The 24581-nt window shown below is 45.7% G+C and overlaps 1 protein-coding gene across 6 annotated transcripts in view; it reads left to right on the forward strand.

Moving 5' to 3' along the window:
• srrm3 (serine/arginine repetitive matrix 3) overlaps nucleotides 1-24581 on the forward strand; it is a 524769-nt gene that overhangs the window by 156337 nt on the left and 343851 nt on the right. For all 6 annotated transcript variants that reach the window (XM_072469206.1, XM_072469198.1, XM_072469202.1 and 3 more), the window contains exon 3: nucleotides 10528-10629. In XM_072469206.1, coding sequence (XP_072325307.1) covers nucleotides 10528-10629 — 102 coding nt within the window. The remainder of the gene's footprint in view (nucleotides 1-10527; nucleotides 10630-24581) is intronic.

Below are 24581 nucleotides of genomic sequence, written 5' to 3' on the forward strand. Positions count from 1 at the left end.
GAGAATCCCATCGGCCAGGGAATTCGACGATGATTTCCCTTTTGCAAACCACATTGACTTTGCCTGGTTGCATTGGGAATTTCTAAGTGCCCTGCCATAGCATCCTTAATAATAGATTCCAGCGATTTCCCTTACCATATATCCTCTATTTATCCGACCAGATCCTTCTCGACCTAGCCTCTGAATCAGAAGGTTGAGGGTTCAAATCCCAGTACACAGTTTTGAGTCCATAAACTATGCTGATGCTCCAGTCGGTACTGAGGGAGTGCAATGGCTGGAAGTGCCGTCATTCTGAGGAGATGTTCAATCAAGGCCCCATGTTCCCTCTCAGGTAGATGTAAAAGATCCCATGACACTCTTTAAAGAAGAGCGGAGGAGGTTACCCAATATGCTGGCCAATATTTATCCCTCTCCCAACATAATCTGGAAAAATACAGATTATTTGGCCATTTGTTTTGGAAATATCTTTATTATAATTTTGGACAATTTTTATAAAAAGCACATAATAATACAAAATAACAGTAAGAACCCCATCCCACCCCACCCCACCCCCTGCTACCCCCTACAATAATATAACCTCACCAGTAAACCCACCCACCCTACCCTCCCCAAACAGGTAACAGTGAACAACTCTATAAAGTACATTATAAACGGCCGCCATCTGTAATAAACACCGACCCTCTCACAGTAAACTTGACCTTCTTGAGGTGCAAAAACTCCATCAGGTCATCCTGCCACGCCAAGCTGCTTGGCGATATAATCGACTTCCAGCCCAAGTGAATCTTCCTCCTGACCACAAGCTAGGCAAAGACCAGGACATCGGCCCCTGCCCCTATCCGGAACTCCAAAACCCCAAGAGTCACCAGCAGTGTGCAAGGCTCCAACCCAATGCCCAGGATTGCTGATATAGTATCAAAAAAGGACTTCCAGAAGCCCACCAGCTTTGAACACAACCAGAAAATGTGCATATGGTGTGCCAGCTCCCTCGAACACTGATCACATCTAACCGCCACCCCGTCAAAAACCCGACTCATTCTAGCCTTCATGAGGTGTGCTGGAAACAGTACTTTTAGCTGAATGTGACTCAGCCTCGCACAGGACGAAGTCGCGTCCACTCTCTTCTTCGCACTACTTCAGCACTTTTTCAGCATTGGCTGCCCAATAGTAATGTTGAAAGTTTGGCCCAATAGTAATGTTGAAAGTTTGGCAAGGCCTAGCCCCCCGCTTGTCTCTCTCTCTGGAGCAAATACTCCTAATTCTCGGGCCCTTACCCGCCCAAATAAACCCAGCCATAAACCGGTCAATCTCTCTGAAAAACGCCTTGGACAGGAACACTGGAAGGCACTGAAATAAAAATAGTAATCTCAGCAAGAAATTCATCTTCACCGATTGCACTTGGCCAGCCATTAATAGTGGGAGACCATCCCATCTTTGCAGGTCTGCCTTAACCTTCCCTACCAGCGGGGCCTGGGTGTCCTTGTGCACCAGTCGCTGAAGGTAAGCATGCAGGTATAGCAGGCCGTAAAGAAAGCTAATGGTATGTTGGCCTTGATTGCAAGAGGTTTCGAGTACTGAAGCAGGGATGTGTTGTTGCAATTATGCAGGGCCTTGGTGAAGCCTCACCTGGAGTATTGTGTGCAATTTTGGTCTTCTTTTCTAAGGAAGGATGTTCGCTCGAGGGAGTGCAGCGAAGGTTTACCAGACTGATTCCAGGGATGGCAGGACTGTCATATGAGGAGAGATTGACTAGGTTGGGATTGTTCTCGCTGGAGTTCAGAAGAATGAAGGGGGCTCTCATAGAAACTTATAAAATTCTAACAGGACTAGACAGGGTAGATGCAGGGAAGATGGTCCCAATGGTGGGTGTATCCAGAACCAGGGGTCACAGTCTGAGGATTCAGGATAAACCATTTCGGACAGAGATGAGGAGACATTTCTTCACCCAGGTGAGCCTGTGGAATTCATTACCATGGGAAGTAGTTGATGCTAAAACATTGAATATATTCAAGAGGCGGCTGGATATAGCACTTGGGGCAAATGGGATTAAAGGCTATGGGGATAAAGCAGGATTAGGCTATTGAGTTGGATGATCAGTCATGATTGTGGTAAATGGCGGAGCAGGCTCGAAGGACCAAAAGGTCTCCTCCTGCTTCTATATTCTATGTCTATGTACCAGATTCGTGTAGTTCAACCTCCAGAGTTTCCCCCAGTTTCCTGCTATCTGGACCCCCAAATACCGAAAATGACTTTCTGCTAGCTGGAACGGCAACATCCCAAGCCCTCCCTCTCCGTCTAGGTGCCCCAATCACCAAGTATGTGTTCTTTCCTATATTTAGCTAACAGCCAGAAAAGTTCCCAAAACACTGCAAGATTCCCATAATGTTTCCCACTGACGCCTCCAGATCCCTAACGTATAATAGCAAATCGTCGACGTACAGTGAGACCCTCTGGTCCACCCCTCCTCTAACTATTCCTTCCCATGCTTTCAAAGTCCTCAGTGCCATGGCTGGTGGCTCTATTGCTAACACAAACAACAAAGGGTACATTGGATATCCCTGCCTGATTCTCCGGTATAAACGAAAGGGCTCAGATGTCACTTTGTTAGTGCAAACACTGGCAAATGGGGCCACATAAGCACCTATGCTACAAAGCCTGGTCCAAACCCAAATTTCTCTAGTATCACTAACAGATAGTCCCACTCTACCCAGTCAAATGCTTGCTCTGCATCAAGGGAAACTCTGATCTCCGGAACCTGACCCTCCCCTGGGGTAAGCGCCACATTCATCAGCCGTCTCGCGTTTGCTGTCCACCTCCGCTCTTTTCAAATCCCATTTGGTCTTTCCCCACCGCCTCCGGGAGACAAGGCTCCTGTCTTAACGCCAACACCTTAGTTAGAAGCTTCGCATCCACATTTAACAGGAAGATCAGATGATATGACCCGCAGTCTGTGGGTTCTTTGTCCTTCTTCAGGAGCAGGGAAATTGATGCCTGCCCCAGCGTCTGTGGCATAGAATCTCTTTCCAAGGAGTCCCTGAACATCCCAACAATAGAGGGGTCAGCTGGTCTTCTAATTCTTCATAAAATTCCACCGGGAACCCATCCGGCTTCCCCGACTGCATCAATTTCAGGGCCTCTTTGATCTCTCCCAACTCCAACGGAGCTTCTAGTTCCTCCCATAACTCCTTCCCCACCTTGGGAAACTCCAACTTCCCCCAGGAACTCCACTATATCCCTCTAATCCAGAGGCAGTTCAGACTTGTATAACTTTTCATAGAAGGCCCGAAATACCGCATTCACCCTCTCCTGAGCCGAGACCAGCCCCCATCCCGTGCTCTAATCTGGACAATCTCCCTCGCTGCATCCCATTTCCTCAGTTGATATGCCAGGAGCCGACTTGCCTTCTCTCCATACTCATAAGTAGCCCCTTTAGCTCACCTCACTATCACACCGCCCCATCTGTAGAGATCAGATCGAACTGCGTTTGCAGTTTTTTTCTCTTTGCTAATAGTTCTGGGGATAGACTGCTCGCATACCTGTGATCTACCTCTATAATCAAAGAGAAAATGCTGGGAAAGCTCAACATGTCTGGCAGCATCTGCAGGGAGAGAAAAGAGCTAACAGTTCGAGTCCAGATGACCCTTTGTCAAAGAGAAAATGCTGGAAAATCTCAGCAGGTCTGGCAGAATCCACAGTAATTTGCTTTTATCTACCCCAATAATCTTGTCTACCCTCTCCCTCCTTGCCTCCGTAACTACATGTGCCTTGAAAGGTATAATTTCTCCCCTAATTATGACCTTCAGTACTTCCCATAGTATTGAGGGTGAGACGTCCCCATTATCATTGTTCAAAATATAATCCTGGAAAGCCCCTGACATCCTTGCACAGAATCCCAGGGTCGCAAGCTGACCTACATGCAACTGCCATTCCCTGGCGATGCCCACAGCCTACCTCCAACTCTAGGTCCACCCAATGTGGGGCATGGTTAGGAATTATAACCGAGCACTCGGGCTTCTTCACCCCTGCCAACAGCACCCGGCTCATGGCAAAGCATCCTGAAATACACATTATGTACCAAGGAAAAGAACAAAAACTCTTTCTACCCACAGATTTCCAAACCGCCAAGCGTCTGCCGCCACCCCTCTCCTTTCATACATGAATGCCATTAATGCCTTCGCCATACCCCCCCGGGACCAGCGACTTTGGCCCAGAGCAATCCACCCTCGGGTCTAGCACGTAGTTCATGTCTCCCCCCACCGCCCCCCAAAGTAAGTTGATGAGTATCTTCATCTGGTATCGCTGCCAGCAACCGTTTCATGAACATTGTATCGTCCCAATTTGCGGCGTATACATTCATTTGGTCGTTATCCCATGCTTGCGTAAATTGGCTGTTGCATTTCATATATTAAAACAGTGACTGCATTTCAAAAATATTTTAGTGACTGTAAAATACATTGGGATGACTATAGGCGCACTTTAATGGCAAAGAAACAGAGTCCCATTTTGGACATGTTTAGCGGGGTGCTTCCCAGCACTTGCAGCCCCAAGAACAATCCCTCTATTAAAAGGGATTCAGCTTTTTTGGGGGGGCCTCCGGGAGGAACCTCCAGCCGAGGTTGCACTTAGACTAATTTCCTACACTAATAAGTTCAGCTTGCCAATGCAGGAAGAGACCGGTTCACCATTTTTAAATGGCACCCTGACCTCTGGACCGCCACCACTGCCTCCGGATCCCCCCAACGCCCCAACTTACCAGCCTGGCAGTGCCACATGGGCATGCTGGCATTGCCAGTGTGGCACCTGGGTGGCGCTGCTAGGGTGCCCGGGTGGCACTGCAGGCTGTCAAGCTGGCATTTCCATGGTGCCCAGGTGGTATCAGGAATGCCATGGTACCACCCTGCCCAGAGCCCGATCTCCTGGGAGGCTAGTAGATTATGCCCTATATAAATGCACCTCTTTCTTCATAATGCTCGATAGACTTGCATACATCTCTTTTTAGTAGAATCAGCGACTGTTTCATTCTTAGGCTCAATTACATGGAACATACAGTGCAGAGGGAGGCCATTCGGCCCATCGAGTCTGCACCGACCCCCATTAAGCCCTCACTTCCACCCAATTCCCATAACCCAATAACCCCTCCCAACCTTTTTGGACACTATGGGCAATTTATCATGGCCAATCCACCTAACCTGCACATCTTTGGACTGTGGGAGGAAACCGGAGCACCCGGAGGAAACCCACGCAGACACGGGGAGAACGTGCAAACTCGACACAGACAGTGACCCAGCAGGGAATCAAACCTGGGACCCTGGCGCTGTGAAGCCACAGTGCTATCCACTTGTGCTACTGTGCTGCCCATGATTACTATGAATTTAGAAATTTTTATCAAAGCATATTTTTTTTTTAGCATTATAATACAATTTTAATATTCATATTGACTTTTGATAATACATCACCACAGAGAAATAAGCCAAAGCCATCCACTAATTTATTTGGAAGATCTAACTAAAATCAGTTGCTATAGAAACTGCTCACTATAGTTTAACAACTTGCCCTAGTTGTACCCCATGTACGCTCGCTCACTTGCTGAACGTAGTTTATTGAATGTAGGTCACACACACCGAAGAACGGAAAAGAAATCTCGCCATCTCTTTAAATTATTCTTTGTCACCCCCCCCCCAAATCCCAAAAGACACATTGCAAATTACCTCATTGTGTAATCAGACCAAAGAACAAGGATGACACCTTTACAAATTGCTGCTATACTTTTGCAGGCACGGTTACATTTTGTGAATCTGTTGCAACATAATGTTATGCAATACTGAAAGACTGCAATCCAACACAAATGTTCTCACTGCAATCTGTTAAAAATAATAATGAACTGTTGGTTTGAATTGAATTATGGAGTTTCCATGAAATTCTCGATGCTTGTACATTTATTTATCAGATTTGAAAATCCAGGCAGTGCATATTAAACGATGAATCCTTTATTACAAGTTGAAGAATCCTTCCTGTGCAGCAGAGTACTTTTAACCTTCCCTGATCATTTAATCTTTAGCAAAGACAGATGACAGCCCAATGAGGCCCAGGGGGATTTATAAAGCTTTGTCTCAATAAATACATAGTCTGCCAGAATAAAGAATGAATGGCAAAGATTTCAGAAGACTGATATTGCATTGACAGGGCAAGAAGCTGGTGTGCTGAACGCCATATAATCCAAGGGCAGATATAAAGCTGGCTTAAAACCAGCTTGCCAAAGTCTAATTTGGTAAATGTGTTGAACAAAAAAGGAATCTTCTGACAGTGCGGGATGTCAAAACAAAAAGACAGATTGTTCGGTTTGAACTATTTCTGATGACTCCCCCAGCCAAAGGCCCCAATAATCCGAATGAGGGTGTTTACTGTGTATTGACGTGGCATAACCTGGATGAATTTGATATATGGGGCCCAGCTGCCAATGAATTTACATTTTCCAATGGATTATAAATTTGATGCAATTATATCTCTGTATTGTATTCCACAAATTGCTATTTGCTCTATATATCAATGCATCAAGGTTAATGATCATTTCAGTAAGAGTGAATGAAGTGTTGACCCGGAACAGATCATTTGTATCGCAGCAGTTTCTGGAAGGAGGGGAGAGGAGGGTACCATCCCATATTGTAATGTGGCTCAGAGAAAGAGACACTCTCCACTCAACCATAAAACGTCCTCTGATCTTCTCAGGCAGTCCCTCAGGATTGAGGATGATTTTTTTCCACTCTGGGCTGATAGATTCTGAGATATTGATAGGTCCAATGCGTGGCCTGCAGACCTGGCCACATGTGGGCAGGTCATACTTGAAGGGTTAGGCAGATTAAGTGTTTTGAGAAAAAACAAATTAGTGGAAAAATGCAGCAGGTCTGGCAGCATCTGAGAGAAAGAAACAGTTCATGGACGCGATTTAAAGGGAAAAAACAGAGTCCTGTTTTGAGCATGTTTAGCTGGGTGTTTCTGGGCGCCTGCAGCACCAAGTACGAACCCGCTATCAAACAGGACCTTTAGCGAGGAACGCCCCACCGAGGATGCACTTACCTTCATTCCTGCACCAGGAAGAGATTGGGGTGCCATTTAAAAAAAATAAATTTAGAGTACCCAATTATTTTCTTTTCCAATTAAGGGGCAATATAGCGTGACCAATCCACCTAACCTGCACATCTTTGGGTTGTGGGGGTTAAACCCACGCAGACACGGGGAAAATGTGCAAACTCCACAAGGACAGTGTCCCAGGGCTAGGATTTGAACCCGGGTCCTCAGCGCCATAGGCAGCAATGCTAACCATTATGCCACGTGCTGCCCCCCGGGGTACCATTATTAAACACCGCCCTAATCTCACGGCCCCCCTCGACATCCCCACCACGGCCTCCGGACCCCTCCAATGTCCTAATTTACCTTTTAGGGGGTCCTCGAACACCCCCTCACTCATCCTCATAAGGGCAGGGCACCATGGGCATGATCCCTGACAGTGCCAGCTTGGCACCCTTACAATGTCCCTGACAGCCTGCCAATGTCACTTGGGCACCCTGGTAAGATCCAGGGTGGTACTTCCAGGTTGCCAGGCTGACAATGCCAAGGTGTTCAGGTGGCAGCAGGAGTGCCAGGGTATCACCCAGGGGCTTCCATTGGCCTGGTAGAACCCTCCCCCAGATGTTTGGGTGGACCAGTCTCAAATGGCGCCATGCGAGGTTACTAGGCGCGGATGTCAATCCCAGGTCTTGGGAGAATCTGTTGCCTACATATTTAAGTGAGTCTAACAGCTCACTTAAGTACGTTAATCTGGATCCCGCCCAGTGAAGGCAAGATTCAGAGTGCGATGTCTTGCAATATCTCATTAAATCACGCGAGGAGTCCCCAGCGTCGTATATCTTGCGAGAGGTCTCTCGCGAAATAGAACGCGTCCCAAGTCGGGCGCAATAAGGCTGTTCGATTTGACCGAATGTTTCTAGTCCAATATGCCTGTTTGTCGCAAAAACATTTGCACCTATGTATTCCTAACAAAACCTCTCCATGTGCTTTGTGCTTTCTTGAATATTAAATTTCCATGTTGGTCAGTCACAGGCCAGGGTCCCCCCGAAGTTAGTAGGGATGTTTGATGTCTTCAGGGATGCTTGAGGACATCCCTAAAGCATTTCTGCTGTACTCCTGGGAGTCGCCCGCCAGAACTGAGTTCCGAGTAGGATAGTTGTTTTGGGAGATATTAACAACATGTCCTGCCCGGTGGAACTGATTTTGACTGGTTAGCATCTTGATGTTGGGAACGTTGGCTTGGGAATGGACGCTGCTGTTGGATCATCTTCCTTGCTACCAAATTTGGAGCATTTTGCAAAGGCACTGCTGCTGATACTTCCCCCAGTGTCTGACAGTAGTCGATGAGGTATCTCCTATACGTTACCAAATCTCTGAAGCATATAGAAGCGCAGGGATCACTCCTGCCCAATAAACCATGACCTTAGTCTCAGGTTTGAGATCCTGGTCCTCAAATACTCTTTTCCTTAGTCAGCTGGCATCTTGGAAGCAATGATGAATTTTGTCATCTATGACTGCTTTTATCAAGCGGTGTTTGTCAAATATGGGAAATATTCCACATTTTACAGGATCTCATCATTGATCTAAATGAATGAGAGGCGGTTTTGTGCTGTGGAAAGAGGACCTTGATGTTTAACAATGGTCCATTTTCTCTTAGCTTCGGAGAAGGAGTTGACAATGACCCAGAGCTCAGTTTCTGAGTGAGCGCGCACACAAGAGTCATCTGCATTCTAAAGCTCTATGACTGAGGTTGGAGTGGTTTTGGATTGAAGGCGGCAGAGGGTTGAATAGTTTCCCGTTTGTCCTGTAGATTGCCTTCACGCATGTGGGTAATTTGCTGGAAGTGAGGTACAAGGAAAATGGATGATGCCCTGTTGGTGCGTGCCATGCCCAATTTGGTGCATTCATTTTAAATGCTATTAATTCATTTATTTTAATATCTCTTCCTCGTCCCTCCTTTTCCTTGGTTCTTGACTTGATTATGAAAAAGAGTTTATTCTTTTGCAATATTTGCACCTCTTGCTGATGCTGTAGTTGAAGTAGCAAGAGGAAGGTTCCATTAATTCTCCAGTGACTAACACCAGAACGGCTGGTCATTCATCACTTTTAGTTCTGTTATTCATTCTGGGAATGTGTGCGCCGCTAAAGTGCCCATCTTTTATTACTCATCCTTTGTTGCCTTGAAGCTTGATACAAGTGAGTGACTTGCTTATCCACTTCAGAGGGCAGTTAGAGTCACCCAGACCATCTCAGAGTTTCATGTGCACTTTCTCTGATCTTTATAGCTTTTTATTTCCAGATTTATTTAACTGAATTCTAATTGTCAAACTGCTGTAGTGCAATTTGAAATCATATTCTCTGTATTATTAGTCCAATAGCATAATGACTGCACTACCGTACTCAGTATTTCCGGCCTGACTCTTAATTAGACACCATATCCACGCTTACCATTAAAGTGCTTGATAAACATTGTGTTCCAGTTCAGGTGCAAACACAGTCCCCAAAAATGGTGTTCAAAAATTTATCCCAAGCAGCAATATTAATAGCAATTTTTTATTTGGCAGTTCAAACTGTGTAAAAATGTATTTTATCATTTTCCCCATGCTTATATGCCGCACTGTTGTTGGCTGTTAATTTTCTTCCTGGCTGATGTCATGGTAACATTCTGGGTGCTGTAGTTCCATTGGGACAGTGTACGATTACAAGTCCTGTGAAATATATCTTGTTCACGCACAGAATTTATCAGAAGCTGTTGCAAATCCCAGGCCCATGATGCAGAAACCTCTGTTGAAAATGACTTGCACACATAAAACCTGCATCAGGCAAGGCTCATATTCTTCTTTTAGTGCATTTATATATTACTGAACACCGTGTTTATTGCCACTTATACAAGCCATGTCCGAGATGAGCTTGAAAGCTTGTTTTCTATTTGCATTGCCCAAGGGGCCACTTTTAGCACTACGCAGTGAACAAAACAAATACAGTGCATGTTAGCATACCATATTAGCAAGAGTAATAATTCACATCCCGAAAAAAAGCACCTTTTACTAAAGGCAGGGAATAGTAATTTTTAAAATAATGCAAGCAAAGCAATGAAATTCTTTCTGAGGCATGGCTTTATATTTTTGGTCTGTTGTCCATGCAATTAAACTGAGAAATGCGTTTCCAAGGTTGCAAGGTCAATTTAGCTCATCCATCCAGAATGACCATAAAATGGCCCCAAATTGCAGCATACAATTAGTTCTTAAACAATTCCTGGTTTTTCTGTGGAGCCCATTCATGCGTTTGTTGATTTTTGTTTCCTGGTGTGAACCAGAACCTCCTGATAACAGTCCAAACTTTTATTGTTCTGAACATGCGCCCTCTTCTGCTATTTTTAATGTTATGCAATTTTTCAGATTTCGCTTTTCCATGCTGCTTGCTATCTTGAATACATGTTAAGTTGATCTCCTATTGCTGTTTCAGGTATACTCAGGAAGAGATTCGCCAGAAAGTGGGAACCTTTCGGCAAATGCTAATGGAAAAAGAAGGCGTATTGACCAAGGAAGATACGCATGGACGTCACACGTGAGTACACACAACTTTTTTTAAGTTGACCAGCGTTTTCTAAAGTATTGCAGACTAGAATATGCCGCCTTTTATTCTGTGTAGGTTTATATTCCCTCAAGTATAGAAGATTAAGGAACAAGTTCCAGAGATGTAGAGGAAAGGATTGCAAAGATGCATCTGGATAGGCGCGAAAGCAACAGGGTAGTTGTTATGGGGGACTTTAACTTTCCAAATATTGACTGGAAACGCTATAGTTCGAGTAATTTAGATGGGTCCGTTTTTGTCCAATGTGTGCAGGAGGGTTTCCTGACACTGGGTGAAATTCTCCCCCAACGGCGCGATGTCCGCCGACTGGCGCCAAAAACGGCGCCAATCAGACGGGCATCGCGCCGGCCCAAAGGTGCGGAATGCTCCGCATCTTTGGGGGCCGAGCCCCAACATTGAGGGACTAGGCCGGCGCCGGAGGGATTTCCGCCCCGCCAGCTGGCGGAAATGGCGTTTGTTGCCCCGCTAGCTGGCGGAAATGGCGTTTGTTGCCCCGCCAGCTGGCGCGGAAATGCGGCGCATCCGCGGGAGCGTTAGCAGCCGACGACAGTTTCCCGCGCATGCGCAGTGGGGCGAGTCTCTTCTGCCTCCGCCATGGTGGAGACCGTGGCGGAGACGGAAGGGAAAGAGTGCCCCCACGGCACAGGCCCGCGCGCGGATCGGTGGGCCCCGATCGCGGGCCAGGCCACCGTGGGGGCACCCCCCGGGCCCGGAGCCCACCCACGCCGCCTGGTCCCGCCGGTAAATACCAGCTTTGATTTACGCCGGCGGGACAGGCAATTTCTGGGCGAGACTTCGGCCCATCCGGGCCGGAGAATTGAGCGGGGGGGTCCCGCCAACCGGCACGGCCCGATTCCCGCCCCTGCCCAATCTCCGGTACCGGAGACTTCAGCGGGGGTGGGGGCGGGATTCACGACGGCCAATGGCCATTCTCCGACCCGGCGGGGGGTCGGAGAATGACGCCCAGTATGTAGACAGACCAATGAGAGGCGAGGCCATTTTGTATTTGGTACTGGGTAATGAACCAGGACAAGTGTTAGATTTGGAGGTAGGTGAGCACTTTGGTGATAGTGACCACAATTCGATTGCGTTTACTTTAATGATGGAAAGGGATAGGTATATACCGCAGGGCAAGAGTTATATCTGGGGGAAAGGCAATTATGATGTGATGAGGCAAGACTTAGGATGCATCGGATGGAGAGGAAAACTGCAGGGGATGGGCACAATGGAAATGTGGAGCTTGTTCAAGGAACAGCTACTGCGTGTCCTTGATAAGTATGTACCTGTCAGGCAGGGAGGAAGTGGTCGAGCAAGGGAACCATGGTTTACTGAAGCGGTCAAAACACTTGTCAAGAGGAAGAAGGAGGCTTATGTAAAGATGAGACATGACGGTTCAGTTAGGGTGCTCGAGAGTTACAAGTTAGCTAGGAAGGACCTAAAGAGAGAGCTAAGAAGAGCCAGGAGGGGACATGAGAAGTCTTTGGCAGGTAGGATCAAGGATAACCCTAAAGCTTTCTATAGATATGTCAGGAATAAAAGAATGACTAGGGTAAGAGTAGGGCCAGTCAAGGACAGTAGCGGGAAGTTGTGCGTGGACTCCGAAGAGATAGGAGAGGTGCTAAATGAATATTTTTCATCAGTATTCTCACAGGAAAAAGATAGTGTTGTCGAGGAGAATACTGAGATTCAGGCTACTAGACTAGAAGGGCTTGAGGTTCATAAGGAGGAGGTGTTAGCAATTCTGGAAAGTGTGAAAATAGATAAGTCCCCTGGGCCGGATGGGATTCATCCTAGGATTCTCTGTGAAGCTAGGAAGGAGATTGCTGAGCCTTTGGCTTTGATCTTTAAGTCATCTTTGTCTACAGGAATATTGCCAGAAGACTGGAGGATAGCAAGTGTTGTCCCCTTGTTCAAGAAGGGAAGTAGAGTCAACACCGGTAACTATAGACCAGTGAGCCTTACTTCTGTTGTGGGCAAAATCTTGGAAAGGTTTATAAGAGATGGGATGTATAATCATCTGGAAAGGAATAATTTGAGTAGAGATAGTCAACACGGTTTTGTAAAGGGTAGGTCGTGCCTCACAAACCTTATTGAGTTCTTTGAGAAGGTGACCAAACAGGTGGATGAGGGTAAAGCAGTTAATGTGGTGTATATGGATTTGAGTAAAGCATTTGATAAGGTTCCCCACGGTCGGCTACTGCAGAAAATACAGAGGCATGGGATTCAGGGTGATTTAGCAGTTTGGATCAGAAATTGGCTAGCTGGAAGAAGACAAAGGGTGGTGGTTGATGGGAAATGTTCAGACTGGAGTCCAGCTACTAGTGGTGTACCACAAGGATCTGTTTTGGGGCCACTGCTGTTTGTTATTTTTATAAATGACCTGGATGAGGGCGTAGAAGGATGGGTGAGTAAATTTGCAGATGACACTAAAGCCGGTGGAGTTGTGGACAGTGCGGAAGGATGTTACAAGTTCCAGAGGGACATAGATAAGCTGCAGCGCTGGGCTGAGAGGTGGCAAATGGAGTTTAATGCAGAAAAGTGTGAGGTGATTCATTTTCGAAGGAATAACAGGAAGACAGAGGGCGCGATTCTCTGAAATGGAGACAGAGTGTTCGCGCCATCGTAAACGCCGTTGAGGTTCATGACGGCGCGAAACGGCATCTATCCCGACCGATTCAGGGCCTGCAAATGGGCTAGGAGCAGCGCCAACCCGCGCATGCATGGTTGCCGTCCTCCCCGAGTCCGCCCGCAAGAGCATATCAGACGGATCTTGCGGGGCTGCGGAAGAAAGGAGGTCTGCCTTCAGAGAGGCCGGCCCGACGATCGGTGGGCACCAATCGCGGGCCAGACCCCATTTGAGGCCCCCCCCCGGTGCAGGATCCCCCCTCCCCCCCCCCCCCCCCAGGCTGCCCCCCCAGCGTTCCCACGCTGTTCCCGCCGGCAGCGACCAGGTGTGGACGGCGCCGCGGGGAACCGCCGTTTTGGGCAGGCCGCTCGGACCATCCGGCACTGAGAATCGCGGGGGCACCAGTGAATCGCCATTTCGGCTGTCTCGGGCGATTCACGCGCCGCGTAAAACGCGATTGTGCCAATCTGGCCGCTTCCGTGAATCACGAGAGGGCATCGGACCGGTGTCGCGGGAAAATTTGGCGAGACAGCCGATTCTCCAAACCGGCGCGGGAGCGGAGAATCGCGCCCAGAGTACTGGGCTAATGGTAAGATTCTTGGCAGTGTGGATGAGCAGAGAGATCTCGGTGTCCATGTACATAGATCCCTGAAAGTTGCCACCCAGGTTGAGAGGGTTGTTAAGAAGGCGTATGGTGTGTTAGCTTTTACTGGCAGAGGGATTGAGTTTCCGAGCCATGAGGTCATGTTGCAGCTGTACAAAACTCTGGTGCGGCCGCATTTGGAGTATTGCGTGCAATTCTGGTCGCCACATTATAGGAAGGATGTGGAAGCATTGGAAAGGGTGCTGAGGAGATTTACCAAAATGTTGCCTGGTATGGAGGGAAGATCTTATGAGGAAAGGCTGAGGGACTTGAGGCTGTTTTCGTTAGAAATAAGAAGGTTAAGAGGTGGCTTAATTGAGGCATACAAGATGATCAGAGGATTGGATAGGGTGGACAGTGAGAGCCTTTTTCCTCGCATGGTGATGTCTAGCACGAGTAGACATAGCTTTAAATTGAGGGGAGATAGGTATAGGACAGATGTCAGAGGTAGGTTCTTTACTCAGAGAGTAGTAAGGGCGTGGAATGCCCTGCCTGCAACAGTAGTGGACTCGCCAACACTAAGGGCATTCAAATGGTCATTGGATAGACATATGGATGATAAGGGAATAGTGTAGATGGGCTTTAGAGTAGTTTAACTTCTCGGCGCAACATCGAGGGCTGAAGGGCCTGTACTGCGCTGTAATGTTCTATGTTCTATGGATGGCTGCAGTGAGGTGTTTTAAGGTGATTAAACAAGTTGAAGGGATAGAGAAAAACTTTTGTCCGCAGCCCAAAATCAGACGCAGTTATCTTAAAATTAAAGCTAGTGCATTCAGTGCTGAAAGCCCTTCATACAAAGGGCATTCGAAATTTGGATCACTCTCCTGGAAAAGAAAAAATTGTTGAGACTAAATCAACAGCAGAATTAAAAGCTCAGGTAGTTTTTTGTTAGGAAAGGGTTTTAAGGTTTATGGAACCAAGGTGAGTCAATTGAGTTAAGATACTGGTAAGCCATAATCTAGCTGAATGATCGGTAGACTTCGGGGGAGGATGGCCCCCTCCAAACTTAATTTGGCAGAGACAAGAAGGCGGCAGGCTTCCCACACCGCATCTTTTCGCCCGATTAAATTCCCCCCCATATCCAAACTTGCCTCTGAGGCGGGCATTAAATTCAACTCCAAGACTTTTTTGGAAAATTTTCAACACATTTATTTCTCACTCAGATCTAATAAGGAGCCAGTAGTCACTCCTAACTTTACAGTTCTGCTGTGGGATTCTCTATCGGCGGGATCTTCTGCTTCGTCGACAGCGCACCCATGCCTGCAGGTTTCCCGATGGCGTGGGGTAGCCACAATGGGAAACCCCATTGGTTGGCTGCGGAAACGGAGAATCCCGCCCCTGGCTATTCAGAACAAAGCGCATTGCTGTTTATTTTCCAGCAAGGCTGGGAGATTATTCCTGCGCATATTACTGGGGCAGCTTTCAGCAATGGTGAATAGAACCTGTTCAACCACGGACACTTCTCCATAGGATGGGTTGAGGGTTTATTTCCTCTTGCTTGTGTTGTGCAATGATTGTGATTGAAAAATTAACGAACTGGTCTTTCATTTTTTTAATTTAAAAGGTCAATATATAAATACATTTATTTATCAATGAGATTATTTATGTATTTAGAGTCCCTTGTATTGAATCCCCGGTCCAATAATGAAATGTGGGATGCTGACTCATTTTATGTATATAACCAGCATATACATCTTCTACATCGAATGATTAAATCCATTTTTGTAATCATGTAATGAGACAGTCATAATGCAGTACGTCTGCTTCAGTAAATCACGTCCCTCTTGTCTTGCCCAATATTACAGCAGAAAATCAGTGAAGAGTAGATTAACTTCATGGTAGGAAAAGCAATCGGAAAAATAATTTAACATTATAATGAAATAATTTACTTGTTGTCTTCTCTTTTCCCTCGTCCTATTGAATACAGGCTGCGATGCCTCCATTATATCAGAAACTTTCAATTGAATCTGACACTACTGCCATGAAAATCCCAGGGATGCAGGTTGTCTGCAAGGGGCTATGGAAACCTTATGGGACAGATGAGGGTGCTGTTTTGAGATTGGGCGTTAATGCATTTAGTTGGAGTAAAAATAAATGTTGGAAATGGAGCATACTTTGAGACAACATCTAAATACCACACTGAAAACATAGAGAAACATAGAAAATAGGAACAGGAGTAGGCCATTTGGCCCTTCAAGCCTGCTCCGCCATTTGTTCTGTCATGATTGATCATCCGCATCAGTAACCTGTTCCCGCTTTCCCCCATATCCTTTGATTCTTTTAGCCCCAAGAGGTATATCCAACTCCTTGAAAACATACAGGGCGGAATTCTCCATCCGTTCACGGGAGTGGGATTCTCCGGTCCCGCTGCAGTTAATAGAAGATTTGGCTGAGCGCCAAATTCTCTGACTTCACTTGCAGTGGGGCAGACTCACAACCAAGAGTCCCAGCCATAATGTTTTGGCCTCAACTGCTTTCTGTGGTAGTGAATTCCGAAGGCTGACCCCTCTCTGACTGAAGAAATTTATCCTCAGTCCTAAATGGTATACCCCGCATCCTTAGACTGTGACCCCTGGCCTGGACCCCCCCCCCCCCCCCCATCGGGAACATCCTTCCTGCATCTACCCTGTCAAGTTCCATTAGAATTTTATCGGTTTATATGTGATCCCCCCCCTACCTGTTCTAAACTCCAGCGAATATAATCCCAACCAGTCCTCATAAATCGGTCCCGCAATCCCAGGGATCAGTCTGATAAACCTTCTCTGCACTCCTTCTATAGCAAGAACATCCTTCCTCAGACAAGGACACCAAAACTGAACACAAGTAAAAAAAAAAAAATGAAAACCGGTATGAGGTAACCTCACTGTGATGGAACCAATCATTGAAAGCAACCAAACATATGGACATGCATACAAATTAGGAGCAGGAGGAGGTCATTCGGCCTCTCGAGCCTGCTCCACCATTCAATAAAATCATGGCTGATCAGATTGTGACCTCAATTTCACTTTACTTCCTCCCCCCATACCCTATGACTCCCTTGTCAATCAAGAATCTATCAAATCCAGCCTTAACCCAGTCTCCACTGATCTCTGGGAGAAAAGGCTGCCACAAACTCACAACCCTCTGAGGGAAAAATAATCTCTTCATCTCCATTTTAAATGGGAGACCTCTTATTTTTAAACTCTGTCCCCTAGTTCTAGGACATAATCTACCAGCCACGCGACGCCCTAAAAGCAGCATGTCACAGCACAATGTGGCCGGTAAATGAAGGAGAACCCCACTCCCGGGATGTAGCCAGCTAGCCACGCCTCGCGAGATATAATCCCATTGTGGGTGGGATCACGTTTTTGGCAAATCTGCCTATTGGTGCAAAACAACTAGTCTCACTCTAATATGCAGTTCCCTGAGGTAACCAAGGCGTTGGGATCTGTCCCCTTCGCCTTGGAGAACTCGGGCGAGTGCCATTCAGTACGACTCTCCACAAAAGGGGATCGGATGGAACGGAACTAGGGTGGGGTGGGGGGGACTCTCCCAGGGGACCCACAGGTGCCATACCTGCATACTAACCTTTTGTGACTCATGTACTAGAACATCTAGATCCTTCTGCACCTTGAAATTCTGCTGCTATTCTCCATTGAATTTTTAAAATTCATTCCTGGGATTTAGGCTACGCTGGCTAGCCCAGCATTTATTGCCCATCCCTAATAGCCTTTGAGAAGGTGGTGGTGAACTGCTCTTGAAATGCTGCTGTCCGTGTGGTGTAGGTACACTCACTGTTAGGGAAGGAGTTCCAGGATTTTGAACTTGTAGTGGTCGTTGGTTTGGAAGGTGCTGTCTAAGAAGCCTTGTTGAGTTCCTGCAGTGCACCTTGAAGGTACACACAGCTGCTCCTGTTCATTGGTGGTGGAGGGAGTGGATGTTTATGGAAGGGGTGTCAATCAAGCACCCAAAAGAGAAAATGCTGGAAAATCTCAGCAGATCTGGCAGCAACTGTAAGGAAAGAAAAGAGCTAACGTTTCGAGTCTAGATGACCCTTTGTCAAATCTTTGACAAAGGGTCTTCTGGACTTGAAACATTAGCTCTTTTCTCTCCTTACAGCTGCTGCCAGACCTGCTGAGATTTTCCAGCATTTTCTCTTTTGGTTTAAGATTCCAACATCCGCAGTAATTTGCTTTTATCCATTGTCGATCAAGCAGGCAGCTTTGACCTGGATGGGTCAAGCGTCTTTAGAGTTGTTGGAGCTACAGTCATCCAGGCAAGTAGAGTGTATTCCATCACACTCCTGACTTGTGCCTTGTAAATGGTGGACTGCCTTTGGGGAGTCAGGAGATGGATTACTCACCGCAGGGTTCCTCGCCTCTGACCTGCTTTATATGGCTAGTCCAGTTGAGTTTCAGGTCTATGGTAACCCAGGATGTTGATAGTGGGAAATTTGGTGTTAGCAATGCCATTCAATGTCAAGAGGCAATGGTTAGACTCCCCCTTGTTGGAGATGGTCATTACTTGGTACTTGTGACACAAATGTTAACTTGCTATCGTGGATATTGTCCAGGTCTTGTTGCATTTAGACATGGACTACTTCAGTATTTGAGGGGTCATGAATGGTGCTGAACGTTATGCAATCATACATCTCCACTTCTGACTGTATGATGGAAGGACGAGCATTAAAGTAGCTGAAGGTGGTTGGGCCTCGGTCCTTCCCTGAGGAACCCCTGCAGTGATGTCCTGGAATTGAAATGACTGACTTCCAACAACCACTACCATCTTCCTTTGTGCCAGGTATGACTCCAACCAGTGAAGAGTTTCTTCCCTGATTTCCCATTGACTCCAGTTTTGCTAGGGTTTTTGATGCCATGCTCAATCAAATGAGGTCTTGATATCAAGGGCAGTCACTCTCTGCACTGACTGCTGTAATGAGACCAGGAGCTCAGTGATCCTGGCATAACCCAAACTGAGCATTAAACCTGGGTTGATCCCCTGGCTTAGTGGTAATGGTAGAGTGGGTGATATGCTGGGGCAGCACGGTAGCATTGAGGATAGCACAATTGCTTCACAGCTCCAGGGTCCCAGGTTCGATTCCGGCTTCAGTCACTGTCTGTGCGGAGTCTGCACTTCCTCCCTGTGTATGCGTGGGTTTCCTCCGGGTGCTCCGGTTTCCTCCCACAGTCCAAAGATGTGCAGGTTAGGTGGATTGGCCATGATAAATTGCCCTTAGTGTCCAAAATTGCCCTTAGTGTTGGGTGGGGTCACTGGGGCTAGGGTGGAGGTGTTGACCTTGGGTAGGGTGCTCTTTCCAAGAGCCGGTGCAGATTTGATGGGCCAAATGGCCTCCTTCTGCACTGTAAATTCTATGGTAATCTATGAGGCTATAGATTGCGTTTGAGTATAGTTTGGCTTCCCACACACCTCATGGATGCCCTGTCTTCAGCTGCTACATCTGTTTGAAATCTATAACATGGAGCACGATAAAAGTGCCTCGCAACGTGATGGAGGTGTCCTCAATGTGAGGACTGGACTTTGTCTCTATAAGGACTGTGCTGTGGTCACTCCTACTAATATTGTCATGGACAGGTGCATTTGCGGCAGGAAAGTTGGTATGGATGATGTCAATGATGTATTTTCCCTCTTGTTGGTTCCCTCACCACTTACCGCAGTCTCAGTCTAGTAGGCCAGACCAGCTAAGAATGGTAGATTTCCTTTCTTAAAGGGCATTAGTGAACCAGATGGGTTTTTATGACAACCAATAATGGTTTCATGGTCATCGTTAGACTTTTCATTCCATATTTTTATTGAATTCAAATTCCACCATCTGTAGTGGTGGGATTCAAACCTGGATCTCCAGAACATTATTCTGGGTCACTGGATTACTAGTCTAATAGCACCCTGCCACCACCTCCCCTCAATTGTGCTGCTTTTTTATTCTTCCTGCCAAAGTATAAACATTTCCCCATATTATACTCTGCCTGCCAGGATTTTCCCACTCTCACAACCTATCCATCTGCAACCTCCTTATGTCCTCTTCACAACATACTCTCCTACCTGTCTTTGTGTCACCTGCAAATTTAGCTACCACACCTTCACACCCATCACCTAAGTCAGCCAGCACAGACTCCTGCAGGACTCCACTTGTCACATCCTACCAATCGGAAAAAGACCTATTAATGCATGCTCTCTGTTTTCTGCCAGCCAGCCAAACTCCTATTGTTACTTTTGGGGGGCCTAGAAACTATGCCCACAAGTGACTTCCTATCTTCACCATGTCTTGTCTCTACCCAAACTGTTTCAACATGTTGATCTTTAGAACTAAGGCCATCTCTATGCCATCCTGAATTAACGGAGCTACCCCTCCATTTTTTCCTAGCTTCATATCATTCTGAAATGTCATGTACTCTTGAATATTTAGGTCCCAGCCTTTGTCACCTTGTAGTAGTCACATAGCTGTAATGGCTGTCAGATCATGCATATTTATTTCTGTTTGATCTGTCAATTCATCTGTGTTGATACGAATAGTATGTGCAATTTGATACAGAGCCCTTAACTCTATCTTTTTACCATTTTGTAATCTCTGGCGCTATCTTCCAGTGGACTCTTAAATTTATAAGCTCAGTCCCTTCCTGCTGTGCTCTGATTATCACTTCTCTTATTGTTACCATGCTCTCTTGTCTGGTTTTCTCTCTTTAATTGATCCCATCTCCCCAAACTCGATCCATTGTCCCAACTATTTTGTTTAAAGTGGTCTGCTCTCCTTAATTACAATAGAGATCCAAAGGGGGAAATCTGAATGCACTAAGGGCCGCTTGAAGTAATGTCCAACATATTGATAGGTGGGTATGCAAATGACTACAGGTTACAACTTTGCCAAAATATTCAGTTGTCCTTCGACACCGGGAATGTCATGGACCTGCATGAAGTGAACAAAATGACAGCAGGTTCATCAGCAAAAAGAAAATGGTTCCATTGAAAACAAAGACAGGAGAGGTCATCACTGACTCTAATAAAAAGACCTCCGTTACAGTGTTCTCCCTAGAGTACATCTCAAGGTAGTGTTCCACATATCTCTCTTATTATTTATTATTTCCAGCCTCAAACCAGTCAGCACTTTCCTGCTCTTGTTTCCTATATGTTGAGAGTGCAGTATTGCAGATGGTGTCTCAAAGTGTTTTCCATTTCCAAAAGTGTATATATATATTTATTTTTGTTCATTTATTAGTATATGTTCCTTAAAGTGCAGCAATAAATATGTATGTAGGTGGCAGACCATAAAGTGGGAAGTAATTGAACTTCTTTTGAAAGAAAAAGAATTCTCTTGGTACAGAGCTGATTTACGATGTCTTTTCTCAGACTTGTCTGTACCCATGCTGCGCTCCTGCATGACAATCCAACCATTTTAAACACCATCGACCCACACTCCCAGAACAAACTGATTTGCTTTATTCGCTGAAATGGTGCAGATGAGGTTTCACAAGTTATGCTTGGTGCTTTTTCAAGGTTGGCTTTTTGCGTGTTCCCATTTGACTTCAGCACAGTTTGAATGAGTATTTCCTTTAAGCAATAGTTATATAATAAGATGAAATGTTCCCTTTTTAACAGGATAGCATCATTTTTCATTACTCATACTTGAGTATTTGACAATATGATGCCATATTGTTCATTTTTTATCGTAACTCAAGAAATTTCTAGTTGAAGGAGGATTTGATCGGGTTATTATTTTATAACATTATTATATATCATACAGGCGAGAGGTTAGGATAAGCAATAGATATTTTTAACCACAATAGAGAAAATCTAATCAAATCAAATTGCGTGCTTATGGATTTTTAGAAATAGGAAAGACTTATTGGATCATACAGTCCCATCTGATGCTGAGATATCAGACCCCATTTGCAGTATTGTGAGCAGTTTTGGAGTTTTGGGCCCCGTATCAAAGGAAGGATGTGCTGGCCTTGGATGGGGGCAGGAGGAGGTTCACAAGAATGATCTCTGGAATGAAGAGCTTGTCGTACAAGGAACAGTTGAGGATTCTGGGTCTGTACCCGTTGGAGTTTAGAAGGATGAGGGGGGATCTTATTGAAACTTACAGGATACTGAGAGGCCTGGATAGAGTGGACGTGGAGAGGATGTTTCCACTTGAAGGAATAACTAGAACCAGAGGACACAATCTCAGACGATCCTTTAAAACAGAGATGAGGAGGAATTTCTTCAGCCATAGGGTGGTGAATCTATGGAACTCTTTGCCGTAGATGGATGTGGAAGCCAAATCACTGAGTGGCTTTAAGACAGAGATAGATAGATTCTTGATTAATGAGATCAGGGGTTATGGGGAAAAGGCAGGAGACTGGGGATGCGAAAAATATCAGCGATGATTGAATGATGGAGCTGACGTGATAGGCTGAGTGGCCTAATTCTGCTCCTATGTCTTATGGTCTTATGTATTGCATCCTTAAAACATTCTTCAGCTGAATCTAGAAGATGGTTAGAATTTGTGCCTTTTGTGATCACCATTTTTGATCTTCACTTCTTTTCAAAAACAAACCTGACATCATCTACCCTGTATTTGACTTATCTCATCTTCCTTCTTATTCTCCTCCATGTGTAGTGTTTCTGTAATGCACAGGATGTCACTGCAGCAGTAATTGCCCCTCCCTAATTGTTCCTCGAGAAGGTGGTGGTGAGCTGTCTTCTTAAACCACTGTAATCCACATGGTGAAGGTACTCCCATATTGTTGCCAGGTAGACAGTTACAGGACTTTGACTCAACGAAGATAAAAGAATGGCAATGTATGTCCACATCAGGTGTTTCCAATTGCCAGCTGCCCTTGTTCGTACAGTTAGATGATAGATGTTGAATATGCTTTGGTCATTGTTGCATTTCATCCTGTAGGTAGTACACACTTCAGTCATCTGCCAGCCGTGGAGGAAGTGAATGTTGAAAGTGGTGAATGGAGTACGAATGAATTGGGCAGCTTTGTCCTGGTATGCAGTACACTGTACCTTGTTTCTTTAACCAAGGTCTTCCGAGTCTGGTTTTCAAGTGCTTTTCTCTCTTTATCTGTCAGACATTAGACTCTCCTTTCAATCAAAACCATGTGGGTATAAGTTGCAAAAATATGGAAATCAATTTCATAACAAGTTTCAGAGATGAGTTCTCGTACTGTCGCGCGTGAAGCATGGGTTCAAGGCCCACTTCAGATACATAATCTAGGTTGAAACTGCAGTACAATGCAGAGGTAGGCTTGTACTTTTGGAGGAATCATCTTTCAGATGATATTCTAAACCAATGCCCTGTCTGCTGTCAGGTGGACAGAAAAGACCTGACAGCACTATTTACTCTCCCTTGTATCCAGTGGCTAATATGCCTCAACCAACATCACTAAAACAGACAATCTGGTTATTATTAAATTGTTGTATTTGGGACCTTGCTTTGCACAAATTGATTTCTGTGTTGCCTACATTACAACAGCGATTACAGTTTAAGAATACTTCATTAGCTGTAAAGGATGTTCTGTGGTTGTTAAACATACTGTATACATGCAAGTTCTTTCCTCTCTTTTTCTCATGTACATGTTGCATACAAGAACTGGGTGGTTGGAAACATGAACATTCTGAATGCCCAGTGCCCAGTGAGAGCTACCCCATTGCTTTTGCAGATGGGGATTCAAAATCATGGAGTGCTCACAAATTGCACTGGGCACCCAATCTCTTGAGGCCAGGTCCCCTGATCCAACACTCAGGGGACCCCTAACTCCCTGGGAGCCCACAAGCAGCCCTGCATGGCATGTCCCGCTGACAACTTGTGGCTAATACAATCAATGGTAGGATGAGGCCCTTAAATGGGCAGTAATTGCCTACGTAAGGACTTCATCTGGGAATAGGATGGTAGGCTGTCTATGGGTGTTCCCCATCTGCCGTCCTCCCGCCTGATTAAATACATCCTGCCACCAAATCTGCCATGGGGAAGGGCACAAGGTTACGTCCACTGTGAGGATTAGGTAAGGTAAAGTTGGCGTAGTCCCAGATGACCATTGGCTGCTTTCCCCTTGGAGGGGGAGAGCTGACTGGTGGTTGTTTAACCTGAGGATCACCACACCTCAGGTGAGGGGCAAGGTTGAGAAGCCAGGCCCTTCATAAATAACCTGTGAGGGTTAATGGTAACATGATCAATGAAGAATATTCAGGAGGCTGTGATTCATAGTATTTTCGTGCAATCAAGTATCTTGATTTTAATATATATTATATGTGGGTTTGCACTGAACTAGAACTTAATCAGTGATGGGCAATTTTTTAATTAAGAAATTAGATGAAAGCACTGGGCTTTAAGTACATCATGATGCCAAGGTTGACAGGGGTAGAAGAAAATACACAGTAAATCAGATAATCGTTAAGTATTTGGGCTATTAAGCAATAGAATAAATGGGATTAGGCTTGATTCTTTTGGATGTATTTTGTTACACTTCCGAGTGACCTTATCCAAGGGCTTTGTCACCTAACCTCAAGCTAACATAACAACTGTCCAATGAACCTGAATGTCATGAGAAGCAACTTTCTTGGCATTAGAGCTTAAATATATGTTGATGCCTGCGTGCTGGGGACGTTATTTTCTATTTTCCAATGTACTTGAAAGAAATTGACTTTTCCTAATTGTTTAAAAGTGGAATT

The sequence above is a fragment of the Scyliorhinus torazame genome, chromosome 12 (assembly GCF_047496885.1).
Source record: "Scyliorhinus torazame isolate Kashiwa2021f chromosome 12, sScyTor2.1, whole genome shotgun sequence".
NCBI lineage: Eukaryota > Metazoa > Chordata > Chondrichthyes > Carcharhiniformes > Scyliorhinidae > Scyliorhinus > Scyliorhinus torazame.